This window comes from Leptinotarsa decemlineata, unplaced genomic scaffold, assembly GCF_025532065.1.
Source record: "Leptinotarsa decemlineata unplaced genomic scaffold, Ldec_3_MD MMD2_P_RNA_scaffold_11, whole genome shotgun sequence".
NCBI lineage: Eukaryota > Metazoa > Arthropoda > Insecta > Coleoptera > Chrysomelidae > Leptinotarsa > Leptinotarsa decemlineata.
The window spans coordinates 736265-750812 of record NW_027412525.1 but is presented as its reverse complement, the minus strand read 5'-3'; the positions used below and the strand labels follow the sequence as shown (position 1 = coordinate 750812).

The window sequence follows — 14548 nt, the reverse complement described above, 5'->3', positions numbered from 1 at the left end:
GCAGGTAACTAGAAGAGGTATCTATGGTATAAATAAGGAAAATTATTGTAAGTATATCTTCCTTTTAAAGATGACCACTTGGCGATCGAAATACGTGTCGAGGTGTTGAAATATCGGTTTGTTGTTGAGAAAAACTTCAGTAATATTCATCACTACACCAAAAGTTCCAAACAGTGCATTAAAAGTAACATTTCATTTGATTTTTATGAATTTTGTTTCATTCAACCCAAATTATTTATTCATTTCTATATCCAGTCATAGCACAATTTATTTCAATTACACGTTAGTCCTTTTTCATATTGCGTGTTAATTTTTTATTTCTTCTCATAATTTTTCACATATTATCTTCGATTATCATATACTCATCTGAGTTCTCTTTTTCGTTTATTCGAACATTTTTTCAATGAAATTCTATGATTTTCACTAGTTTAGACTTCCATTGTCTAATATATAAAATGATTTGAAATCCCTGAAACAACTAAAAAAGAAGAATTAAAAATAAATAGCCGTAAATAACAAAAAATAAAAAAAAATACAAAATGAAAATAAATATAAAAATAGAAAAATAAAAAAGTTAGGAGATTTCAATCCGAGTTAGATTGCGACGTTTCGATTGTTAGTATCCACAATCGTCTTCGGGTGGTGACTGGACTGATTCCTCCGAGACATGACTATTTATGGGTCGTTCGAGTACTTTCACTTATCCCCGCTTTCCATTTTTTTCGCTTCACTGGCTCAGTGGGAGATGACCGTTTGGCGGGAGTTGGCCATTTTTCGCTTGATGATGGGTTTCCATATGATGCGTATCTCTACGTTAGCTTGGCTGAATACGTTGTTGGACAGCATGTATGCGGCTTTCTTGAATTTTCTTTCAAATCAATGTTTCTCTCTGTGTAAGATCTCAGCTCGGGACCACTCGATGTTGTGTTGATGGCTCCTAACATGGTCTGCTATTCCTGATTTGCCGGTTTTCGCTCGCTGTGTGTGTTTCTTGTGCTGGGCAATGCGAACATTCAAAGGCCTCTTGGTTTGATCAATATAGGATTTTCCGCACTCACAGGGTATCCGGTAAATGCAATTCTTGGAATCGCAGTCCGGGTTTGGTGGCCTGGTTTTCGTGAGGCTGCTACGGATAGTGTTACCGGATCTGAAGCAGGTTCTGATGTTGTACTTGGAACCAATTCTGCTTATCCTCTCCAATAATCCTCTGATGTCGGGAAGTGCAAGCACTGGTTGTGACGGCTTCTCTTCCTTGTTAGGCTCCTGCTGTCTTTTAGCCAAAATCGTTTCTACCATCGCTTTGGAGTAGCCATTCCGTTGAATATCATTTTTGATGATGTCTAGTTCCTTTTCGAGACCTTCCTTCGTGTTACAAAGCCCGAAAGCACGGTCTAATAAAGTCTTGATGATTCCTTTTTTAGTTGATTGATGGTGGTTGTATCCGTGATTCAGATACTGTCCCGTGTGAGTGGGTTTTTGGTATATAGATGTTTTCCACTTAGTGTCAGTCCTCTTCACCAAAACGTCTAAGAATGGCAATTCGTTGTGGATTTCCTTCTCCATTGTGAAAGTGATTTAAGGTCTCAAGCTGTTGATGTGTTTCAGGAAGGCGTCTTGTTAAGTATTCCTATGGCTCCATATTATGAAGGTGTCGTCAACATATTTCAACCAGACTCTAGGTTTCTTGTGGGCTTCTTCAATGGCCAGAGTTTCAAACCACTACATATATATGTTGGCTATGACTGGTGAGAGTGGCGATCCCATTGGCAGTCCCTCATCTGGTATAAAGAATTCGTCCTTCAGTTGGAAATAACAGTTTCGTACACAGCATCCTAGTAATTCCATAATTACTTCTATAGGTAGATTCGTTCTCTCTTTCAGGTTCCCATTAGAGAAAGCTATCTGAAGACGGATAGCGTAGAAATACGCAACATATGGAAACCCATCATCAAGCGAAAAATGGCCAACTCCCGCCAAACGGTCATCTCCCACTGAACCAGTGAAGCGAAAAAAATGGAAAGCGGGGATAAGTGAAAGTACTCGAACGACCCATAAATACTCATTTCTCGAAGGAATCAGTCCAGTCATCACCCGAAGACGATTGTGGATACTAACAATCGAAATGTCGTGAACTAACTTGGCTTGGAAATCTCTTAACTTTTTATTTTCATATTTACTTTCATTGTGTATTTCTTTATTTTTATTTTTTGTTCAATTGTTTTATTTTTATTTGTATTTTATTTCAGTATTATTTCATTTCAGATTTTTTTGCTTAATATAATTGTTATTTACAGAAATTTATTTTTAATTCTTCGTTTTTAGTTGTTTCAGGGATTTCAAATCATTTTATATATTATTAGACAATGGAAGTCCGAACTAGTGAAATTCATCATGAAATATTGTCAATCACCTTCAAACAAATTATATGATCACTTATTAGGTTGAAAGTCTTCATCGAAGGATTGAAGTAACATGTTTTTGAAAAGGAGTAGAAAAAAAAATGATACTGACAAAGGAAATGTGTAGATGTATATTTATTCAATTGGTAATAAGTTCTTAGTGTTCACAGCCATCCTTTACTCCCGTATGATTGTATTGTGAACCAAACTTTTTTTTTAGCTTTGGAATGAGTGTTATTTTTCATTTCGTCTATGAATGAGGAACTAGTCATATCTGGTGGGTTTCCGTTTTCGGGTGGAAACAAGGTCTTATTCTTCTCACTGAAAACAATCTTAGTTATGAACATCAAAATATGTCCTAGAGTATGTTTTGCTTCGAGTGCCAACTCCTCCTTGAATTTGGGTAATAGAAAAGGACTCGTGTCGCATCCAAGCTCAGTCAAGTTTTTGATGAATTCCGAATGATAGTGATTTATCAAAGTGTCTAGGTCCATCTCCAGGACATCCTGTCGCACGCTGGAATATAAAAAGAAAAGAAGATCCGAAGCAGGGGACCCGTAATTGTACGTCTGGAAATCGACAAATTTATTTGCTACTGGTGTGCCATTTTCTATTTTGATCATGGCGTTGTTCACCCACAGGTCAGTGTGTGCGAAGGTAGCGAAAGGTTCTCGGACTTCAGGCTGGAACTGTATTGGGGCTTTCAGTATCTCCTTTACTTTTGGTATGAAAGAACTGCATTTGTCAGATTCCCATAATATTTCTTGGATGAAAAGTGAAAAAATATACGCGTTTTCATTTTTTTTTGACTCGTCGAAATTAAACGTATTCACACAGTAACGTTTAACTTTATCTTCAAACATCTTCGGATCTTTCAGCTTCATGGCCAATGGAACTGCATGTAAACTGGCTAAGTCTCGTAGAAGTAGTTCAGCTGATTCGAAATCATACCCGACGTGGCGATCCACATTTATCAATCCTAGAAAAAAGACGTGAACAAGTGAGAAATTGTATTGTACCTCGAGTACATTGTAACATATATATATATATATATATATATATATATATATATATATATATATATATATATATATATATATATATATATATATATATATATATATATATATATATATATATATATATATATATATATATATATATATATACAGGGTGTCCCTGGACTTCCTCTTTTCCTCTCGGGAATGTATAGATGGGGTCAAAATATCACCAGTACTTCATATAACTTTTTTTCCTAAAAGTCTTCGTAACCAAGTTACGGGCCCTCGAAGTTACAAAATGAAAAATGTTTTTCTTTGATAACTTTTCAAGTGAATATTCAAAATCATCCAAATTTTGGTAATTGACTAAACAAATGAATTCCGTCGATGAGCTTTCATGCAGGAGTCAGTTGTTTTGCTACAAAGTCAGGAACGGACTACCCATGATGGTCCACACCCCAAAACTTTGAAATGACAGATATTTTTCAATATTTTTCAACAAAATAAGGTTACTTGGACAATTTTATGAATAAAAGTACTCGTGTGGAAAGTCGATCGGAGCAACGAGTCTTGATAAAAATGTAGTTTCACTCGACGACATCAAACCCGCTCGTCCGGATATCTCCGGGTATACTCGGAATTTCAGATATTTCTCAACGGCATATTATTATCGTATCTCTCATAGTTTCCGAGAACTCAATAGTGAGGATCGAATTTGAAACATCTTGTAGATATCGATTTGAATCCTATTTTTGAAAATTGCGAAGTAGAGGAAATGGTCACAGAACAAATACCTAGTAATACACAGAGTACTTCGAATGATGAAGTGAAACAAAATTCAAATTTTTATTATCAAAAAAAAGCAAAATGGACTTCTTTGAACAATCATGGTCTTTGGAACGAAAAAAAATTATCACAAAATATTTTGCTGATAATATCAAGGGAAAATCAGCTCCAAAACAGAACGAAGTTGATATATTTCTACAGAATATCCTGATTCATTTGAAGACGGAAAATGGACATCTATATAAAATATGTGGTGTACCTACAACTTCTATACCGGCAAACTGAATATTCCATTTTGATTTGAATATTACTTCTTTTTTTCAATGAGAATTATTTATAATGAAAATTATATAAGTGAAGTAAAGTTTATTTTCCAATTTAATTTTTCAATGTTTCATTGAGGTGATATTAATTGAGAATAGTATGCAGGTAATTTTGTCGATCCAATCGATTCTGTCATTTGGAATGTTTCAATTGAATGGCAAAAGAATAATCATTAGTTGAGTTATTTATGAATATGATTTGACAGTTGTCATGTTTATACTCATTTTTCATTTATTTATGGGTTCAAAACTCATTTCACTCAATACAGTTTGAAAATTAGAAATAGCTACACACAATACCAAATACAAAAGTGCAGATAGAATTAAAAATATATATAAAACTAGTTAAATTGAAAAAATACAACCAATAATCAAATACATGTCCAAATAAAAAAATGTCACTGGAATAAATGTTCTATTAGAAAGACGTTAGCAGAAACTATATCCACACTGAATTAAACTGCCTCTGAAACAGACTCTGATGCAGTAGTAAAGGAATCGAGGCCAGTTTTATTTGCCGCTCTTATAGTTCGTGGCAAAAAGCAATGAAGTACTGATTTGTTTTGTTATTTCTAGAAAATTTAGGAGATACTGAAAGTTCAATCTTGGATAGCAATTAGGGACAATGAACAAGTCCATTAATAATTTAAAAAAATATCTTCAAGTCTTTATATTGTAACGAATTAAAGAATTAACTGTCTTCAGATTCATTACAATATAGTGACCCTTCTGTTACAGAGTGTTATATATCTAGTTCTTAGAAATAATTCTGGATATAAACGCGATCAATCTTATGAATTTTCTCTGGATTTGTTCTATTATATTGATGTGGCTTGCATATGATGGGTTCCATATAGAAGATACGTATTCAAGATGGAGTAAACCCAAGTATTTTACATTACTGAGTGGAATTCGATTTATAGTATGAACGAACGTTAAGGCTAAAAATTTACGGCTAAAAATTATGGTTAAGCTTGCTCTGGAATTCTACACAGTCGCATGGTGAATCGGTTTCTTTGTAAACTTTCGAATCACCTGCTAAGCTTAGAAATTTTGCATTAGAAAAGAAGTAGGTACCTATTGAATATCGTCAATAAAAACAATGAACATCAATGGTCCCAAATGAGATTTTTGGGGAACACCGGATGGTACTAAACTTCCAGAAAATTAAAATCCGTTAATTTGAGTTATCTGTATCCGATTATTAAATAACTGTATCCAAGATAAGAGGTTGCCACAAATTCCCATGTGTTCAAGTACTTCTAATAAACGAGTATGGTTGACTTTATCAAACGCCTTGGAAAAATATCTGTGAATGGAATGAACTGGCCACGTACTTCTGAGATGTTCGAGAGATAATCTATATAGACAAGTTCAATCAACAATAATCTAGTAATTACTAGTAGTAATTACAATCGATCTATGTTTGGTTATTGTATATATAATTTCCAAAATTATTCGTTTCGAGATTTTCACTTGAAATTACTAGCTTTAAATGGTGTGTAGCACTGATCTCATCAAGTAATAATTCTTCAACTTTAATTTATAAAAAGAACATCCACTTTGGCAACAATGTATGGCTCAGATTTGTCTACACGGGTCCATAGAGTTATATAAATGGTTCAGTTTTGATGGATATTCTTAGTGGATCAAGATAGTATGAAAAGAATGCACATATATTTTAATTTTCACTCAATCTGAAAAAATTGATAGATCACATGTATATTTTGATAAATAGGTGGCTTATATCCTATTAATGAAGTATTATCTTCAAAATACCATTTTCAATGAATTTTAATGGGTGGCTCAGTATATAATGTTTTAACTAGTGGCTTCAATTTGATAGATCTATATATATATATATATATATATATATATATATATAAGATCTATTGACATTTTGATTCCGAGCAAAACCCTTGATGAAGGTTAATATTCTTGCGACAAGTCCTAGATGCCTTGAAATTAGCTGGTTTTTCGTTGAATATCCGCAAATGTAAATTTCTCCAATCTACCATCGATTATCTGGGTAGAGAAATATCGAGAGAGGGTATTCGATCAGGTTCACGAAAAATTCAGGCATTGTTAGATTCCCCAGTACCTGAGAATGTGAAGCAAGTAAGACAATTCATGGGCCTCGCTGGATACTTCAGAAAATTCATTCCAGATTTTGCAAGTCGGACGGCTTGCATTACTAGGCTTACAAAAAATTATGTGCCATTTGAATGAGGCCAAGATCAAGAAAACGCCAGATCTTATGTGATTGGTCATTTAACTTCAAGACCCCTTCTAGTAGTTTATGATCCTGCTCAACCAACTGAGCTCCACACCGATGCTAGCAGTCTGGGCTATGGTGCGATTTTGATCCAGAAGTATGAGGATAAGCCCAGAGTTGTAGCATATTTCAGTAAACGAACTACTGACAGTGACTCCAAATTCCATTCGTATGAACTCGAAACGTTGGCTGTGGTGGAAGCATTAAAACATTTTCGAACATATCTGCTTGGTATCAAGTTTATATTGGTTACCGATTGCAATGCTTTGAAAGCTACGGCTACAAAAAGGGATTTGCTTCCTCGTGTAGCTAGATGGTGGGTGTACATGCAAGATTTCAATTTTGACATTGTTGTCAACCACGGATTTCTACTTGAGTAGAAATCCGTCAACCAATGTTAGCCGTATTTCTCATAATAATTGGGCCTACATAGAACAGAAAGGAAATGAAGAAATTCAAAACATGCTGACATTACTTCGAGATGGAAAACTTGATCCCAATCAATATGTCGAAAAAAATGGGTTGCTTTATCATAAACGAACCAATGTCGATAAAACAGTCAATTTGGATGATAAAATTAAAAATCTTTAACAAAAAATGGATAATTTAGAACAGCAGGAGAAACTCAATAATATATGCCTATATAGGATGTTCGAACACACGGATGAAGAAATAACCCAGCGTTTGATTCAATCATTTGAAAAAAAGGGTCAAATAGATATCAAGAGGGATGACATAAGAACTGTTTTCCGCATCAGGCACCAAAAGCCCCGGCCAGTTATCCTGAAATTCCAGCAGTATGAACACAAACTTCTGGTTATGAAAAATGTAGGGAAACTAAAAGGTTGTAATATCTTCATCGTTGAAGATCTTACCAAGAAACATAAAACAATCCTTCTAGAAGCCAAGGCAGCGTTCGGAGAAAGGGCAGTGTGGACTTTCAATGGACTTGCAAAAGTTAACGGGAATAATGTCAGATATAATTATATTCCTGATATCGTAAAGTATAACAATACAACTAGGTCTTCCAACTGGAACCACAAATGTGCGGTTGGCTCCTGTTGTTGACTCCGTTCGTTCGTGTTGTTTCCTGCTGTCGGCAAACAAGTGTTGCCCATCTTTACACTTGGCTGCACCACGCTGATGAGGCCAATAGCCAGAAACACGTGTCCGCGGTTTGCCTCACTTTTGGAGTGTTGTGTCCACTAATTGTTTCATTTTTGATTTTTATATCATATCCACTCGATAAAATATCTCTTTATATATATATATATATATATATATATATATATATATATATATATATATTGATTTCAATTTAAGAGCCACCGGTATACAGCTGTTTCATCCTTTTGGGCATCGTCAATACCGGGCAGGCGGTCCTCGATTGAAGACAAAATGGTGTGACACCCAAGTCAACTTGCCAAGTTTTTATGTCAGTGTTGGTGGTTTGACCAATCAACCGACAACTCCGGTAGCAGAAATTTGGGAAGCTAACCTGAAATGCCATCGGAAAACGAATCCACATGTTTCTAGAAAGGATATGAAATCTAGAAAGGTTAATGCAGTCAATCTGCTGGAAGATAATTCCATGATTCTCATGGAATTATTCATGGGATCATGATTTTCATTTGTTTCTAAAGTACTTTTCATTCGTAATTCAATATTCATGAGAAAATAGCTATTTCTAGAGGGTTTTTTCTTCCAGTTTGTCTACTTTGCATGATCTACACATCTTTGTTTGAACTTAGAATTTTGAAATTGATTGCTTTATTTCTTTCTCTGGAAGACTCCAACATTTGTTCGTATATAATGGAGAAGTAGAAATCCAAAACTTCCGTTTCCCAAAAATTATCTCTCCTAAAAATATATTTCTCCATTCAAGTTTACAATGACCTCAATATGTTGCGATCCAGGATATGTACAGACTGAAAATATATTAAAATAAGATATAAGAAACACTTAGCACACCTAAAATATGTAAGACCAGGAAAATTAGCTGGTCAAACGGCATGTTTTGAAACAAAACTATTTCATGGACTTTAGTTCATTGAGATTAGTTAGACAAGTGAGTCACCTCCAAACCGAAGTTGTAACCAATTTGGTGAAGGCACCGGGCAACCCGTTTTAGCCAGCGGACACCCCGTAAAAGCCAGTGAATATTTGTAAAAGTGTTACAACTTGATGTTAACTAGACTCCGACTCAAAAAACTTCAGTTAAAAAGTGGTTCACTGACTGCAAGTAAAAACGAAGAATCCGACGAAGAATTTCAGAACTCAGATGATGAAACCAAGATGCCAATAGAAGAAGTTTTCACTTCGGTTACACCGAAAACGTTCACAGGCAAGCCAAATTAAAACGTGGAAGATTTTTCAAAAATTTCAACAGAGCTGCGAAGGCGAATCATTGGTGTGAAAAAACGAAATTTTTGCAATTTCCCTACTATCTTGAAGGAGCTGCTCTAGACATTTATGAAACAATTGAGAGTGAATGTACTATTTGAATTGAAGGGGCTATATTCTTTAGGAGTAAATCTTTGAATCACATGAGTTCTACTTTAAATGAATAGTAACAAATTGCACTTACATAGAACACTGTCACCCTCACTGGTATACACCGATGTTTCGCCTTAAGACACTTGCCACAAGGCTCTTCAGTACCAAATTAGAAAACATTATAGAAAATACACACACTTCATTCATGAATTATGATTTTGAATGTCACGGAATAAGCTTGATCTGCTTATGTCATCGATGACATCGTAATGACATTTATTCACCTATTTGATTCAATCCCAACCAAGAGGAATCTTATTTGAATTGAAGGGGTTATATTCTTTAGGAATGAATAATTCTTGGGAATGACATCGTGATGACATTCATTTACCTATTTGATTTAATCCCAGCCAAGAGGAATCTTATTTGAATTGAAGGGGTTAAATTCTTTAGGAGTGATTAATTTTTGGGAAAGAAAGTTTTTGGCTTTCTGCTACTCCATCTTGATACAGAAAAAGAAGGATGAGGGAATCTTTCAAAGAAAGGAAGGAAGTAACTCTATACATGGATGTTTAGATCATGCAAAGAAGTAACTTTCAGACACAAACTGAAAGAAAGTCCTCCTGAAACAGCTACTTTCATATAAACATTGAATTATACGAAAGAAAAAAATCCTTTCGAAACAAATACTTCTATATGAACACTGAATTATACAGAAGATATTTTTCTCTACTCAGATATCATTCACATGAGTTCTACTTTGAATGAATAGTAACAAATTGCACTTACATACACTGTCATACTCACTGGTATACACCGATGTTTCCCCTTAAGACACTTGCCCTTAAGCTCTTCAGCACCAAATTCAATAACATTATAGAACATACACACACACGGAATAAGCTTCATCTGCTTATGTCATCGATGACATAAGCAGATCAAGCTTATTCCGTGACATTAAAAAATCGTAATTCATGAATGAAGTGTGTGTATTTTCTATAATGTTATCCAATTTGGTACTGAAGAGCCTTAGGGCAAGTGTCTTAAGGCGAAACATCGGTGTATACCAGTGAGGATGACAGTATTCTATGTAAGTGCAATTTGTTACTATTCATTTAAAGTAGAACTCATGTGAATGACATCTTATTTTTATTTCACAACGAATGTTTGAAATACAAACTGAGTAGAGAAAAGTATCTTCTGTATAATTCAGTGTTCATATAGAAGTATTTGTTTCGAAAGGATTTTTTTCTTACGTATAATTCAATGTTTATATGAAAGTAGCTGTTTCAGGAGGACTTTCTTTCAGTTTGTGTCTGAAAGTGACTTCTTTGCATGATTTACACATCCATGTATAGAGGTACTTCCTTCCTTTCTTTGGAAGATTCCCTCATCCTTCTTTTTTTGTATCAAGATGGAGTAGTAGAAAGCCAAAAACTTTCTTTCCCAAAAATGAATCACTCCTAAAGAATATAACCCCTTCAATTCAAATAAGATTCCTCTTGGCTGGGATTACATCAAATAGGTGAACGAATGTTATTACGATGTCATCGATGACATAAGCAGATCAAGCTTATTCCGTGACATTAAAAAATCGTAATTCGTGAATGAAGTGTGTGTATTTTCTATAATGTTATCCAATTTGGTACTAAAGAGCCTTAGGGCAAGTCTTAAGGCGAAAAATCGGTGTATACCAGTGAGGATGACAGTGTTCTATGTAAGTGCAATTTGTTACTATTCATTTAAAGTAGAACTCATGTGAATGATATCTGATTTTTATTTCACAACGAATGTTTGAAATACAAACTGAGTAGAAAAAAGTATCTTCTGTATAATTCAGTATTCATATAGAAGTATTTGTCTCGAAAGAATTATTTTCTTTCGTATAATTAAATTTTTATATGAAAGTAGCTGTTTCAGGAGGACTTTCTTTCAGTTTGTATCTGAAAGTTACTTCTTTGCATGATCTACACATCCATGTATAGAGTTACTTCCTTCCTTTCTTTGGAAGATTCCCTCATCCTTCTTTTTTTGTATCAAGATGGAGTAGTAGAAAGCCAAAAACTTTCTTTCCCAAAAATGAATGTACTACTTTTGAAGACGAAAAAACAAAATTGAAAGCTGCTTTTCAAAGTTCTATGAAAGGAGAACAGTGTTATTTCCAACTACTAAAACGGAAACAATGACATTACGAGAACGTTTGGACATTTTTACACGACATTTTGAAATTGTGTTTTTTCGGTTAACATTCAGATGGACGAAAGTGAGATAATTGGATTTGTTTTACGAGGACTTAAACCTACCCTGTTAGAAAAGGTGAACTTGATGAAGAATGATTCCATGAAGGCTTTTCGAGAGAATCTATAGAAGGTAGAAACAACAAACTTCATGCTAGAGAGAAGAGAAGAGGGCCCTTTGTTTACTACAACCCCGCCTTCCACCTCCAGAGATGCGTCTAAGAGAGGCCCAGATAACTACCGAAGGACGACAGAAGAAGAACTTGAGGACCTGCGGAGGCGTATCCAGCAGCTGGATCATCCATCAAACAGGTTGGTTTAAAACCCCTTCAATTAATTCAGTGATAAGGGTAGAGTCCTTGACCGCATAGGTCATCATCTTGCCACAATATTATGAATTACGATGTTGGACCAATGCCTAATTGTTTACTATATAGCTTATGAAAATAATATTTTTAGTCATCAGAATTACCTGAAATTAATTTTTAGACACTTAAAGGTGCGTATTCACCAAAAAAGCGAGCACGAGCGAGCATGAGCGAGCATTCGTGTATGTTTGCTCGTGTTTGCTCATGTTCGTTCGTGTTTGTTCGACATATTGATGTCTCGTCCACACCAGAGCGAATATCTTCAAGTTCGTAGTCGTAGTTGATCCATCTACTTTGTGCGAGCACCTTTTGATGTACCGCCTTCTTCTCGATCTTTTCTGAACGCGAACAAACATACGTTCGCTCGCTCGCTAGCCCGTACTCACCAGAAGATTATTGATGCAGAATGCTCCTTCACTCTTGTTTGCTCTTGTTCGCTCGTGCTCGCTTTTTTGGTGAATACTCACCTTAAGACGTAGGTATCTAGCAGAGGTATCTATGGTAGTAATAAGGACAACATTGTCTGCAGATTTACTTTAATCTTTCTCTTGAAGATGATCACTTGGTGATTGAAACACGTGTCGAGGTGTTGACACGTTTGGTGTTGGGATAGAACTCCAATATAATTCATTACTGCACCAAAGGTTTCCAGCAGTGCATCACAAGTATGAATATTATAAAAAAAGTTATTTGAAACGATATGATCATCTGAAGAGAAGCTTGTTATAGTTCGTGAGATGAACTAAAAAATTATCACAACTACACTATCAAGATGGCGGCTGACGATAACGCGTTTCATTGAACATATACACTTATTTCCCAGCGGAAATATGGCCCAAAAAAATGAAGTACGGACGGAAAACAATTGTAACAATAACCAGACTGAAATTCGGACATGTATGCTATCCAGCTCATCTTTACAAAATAGGAATCGGTGATTCAAAGAAATGTGCCACATGTAACGTAATATCTGATATTGATCATATATTTTTTAACTGTTCTGAATATCAGGAACAAACCAAAGATTTCATGAAAACATTAAGACGGGAAAACATAATAACACCGTTAAAAATGCTTCACTTACAAGTACTGAACAAACCACAAGTAATAGACGCTATGATGAAATTCGTGAATGATTGTAACTTAAAGTTGTAGAGGAGACGTGATGTGAATTCTATGTGCATATGTCCCCATCCTTAAAATTTTTTCCCTCCGCGGTTTACCTATTGTGTGAAAAGTCATCCTAATCGACCCCTGGGTGTGAAAAGTAATATCCTAAAACCCTTTTCCTTGTTTTCGAAAATTGAGAAAAAAAAAAACGTTAAGTTGCTGACTATTATGGACTATGCGTCCGACGGCAGAAAAACTTTTTAAAGCCTAAATTCACTCTAGTATTATATATTGGATGATAATGCATTCAACCTGAATTCATAATCTTCAAAGTAAACATAGGTCATAGCCAGACAATGATTGTAATTATTAACTATCGAAACGATGATCAGTTACTCGATTTCAGACATAATAATAATTCACGAAAGCAGTAAGTATCAACTTCTCAAAAAAAAACGAAGAAGATAATGCCGTGAAAATGAATCTCTCAAATAATAATCACATAATGGTAGAATATCCTCACCTGAAATTTGTAAATTTTCTAACATAATAACCGCATTTTCATCGACAACTTCACTGTTCTCATCCAAATTTATTCTAGCTCCGTAAAATTTTGCAAAACAATCCAGAACATTCTTGACTCCATTTTCACGCTGAAAGTTCTGAAGAGCCGGTACAACTTTGTCGTAAAAGTTTATTTCACCTTTGAATGTCTGTTGAATATTGAAGATCCTTTGGGCGACTTCATTTGAAGGTATTTTCTTTGCTACTGCATGATACGTTTCTTCTGTTCCTTTTTCTGAATGACGCGTAATAATTTCTAGTTTGAAAAGTTCTCCCCCATTATTTTCTCCCGGAGCTACCAAATTTTCTATCTTTACATCGACGATGGACTTATTTTCTCCTATATGCGTCTTCAATAAATCTTCAACTTGTTCTATTTTAGACATTGTTCTCCCAGTCATTCACGTAATACAATATAAAAATCACACCAACTTCAAATTTATAGTCATTTACACAACAGATATTTCAAAGCACATCTTATCATACAATGAACCTCGGTAACAATAACTGTCCCTGATATCACTAGTTTACAACATTTACCTTTTTGTCTCTTGCCGCGAATTTTATGATCGATAGTGTTTACTTATGATCTATTTTGTCAAATCGACCCTCAAAAGATTTAGTGTAGCTCGAGTTATTTTGTTTTCGATTTAACCATTTGAGCGTATTTTTTTTATCGATAATGTGAGTGTTTTACTGTGCTTACATTAGTATCTGAAGTTTGTATCTGTTTAGTATCTGATTTTGGGATGGTCGTGGATGAATATGAGAATTCTTGGGCAGTGTACTTCAGAATTCATTAGTAGATCGTGACATACAAATAAAACTGGGCAATTTGTTGAATCATTAGATGAAGATGAGGGCTCCTTTTCCGTATCTGTTTTCGTTCGCTATTTGGTGGTAAGAACGGAAAATCATATACCAAATAGCGAACGAAAACGGATACACCCTAAAGACAATAGATAAATTAGAAAACAGAATCAAACAAA

At 34.9% G+C, this 14548-nt stretch overlaps 1 protein-coding gene across 1 annotated transcript; it reads right to left on the bottom strand.

Annotated features, from left to right (window-relative positions):
* Nucleotides 1-2516: 2516 nt before the first annotated feature.
* LOC111516253 (uncharacterized) lies at nt 2517-14049 on the bottom strand. The gene is made up of 2 exons (XM_074186831.1): nt 13519-14049; nt 2517-3378 (listed from the first exon to the last, which is right to left on the bottom strand). Exons 1-2 carry the CDS (start codon nt 13958-13960, stop codon nt 2564-2566), a joined length of 1257 nt encoding a protein of 418 aa, XP_074042932.1. The 5' UTR covers nt 13961-14049; the 3' UTR covers nt 2517-2563.
* Nucleotides 14050-14548: the final 499 nt, after the last annotated feature.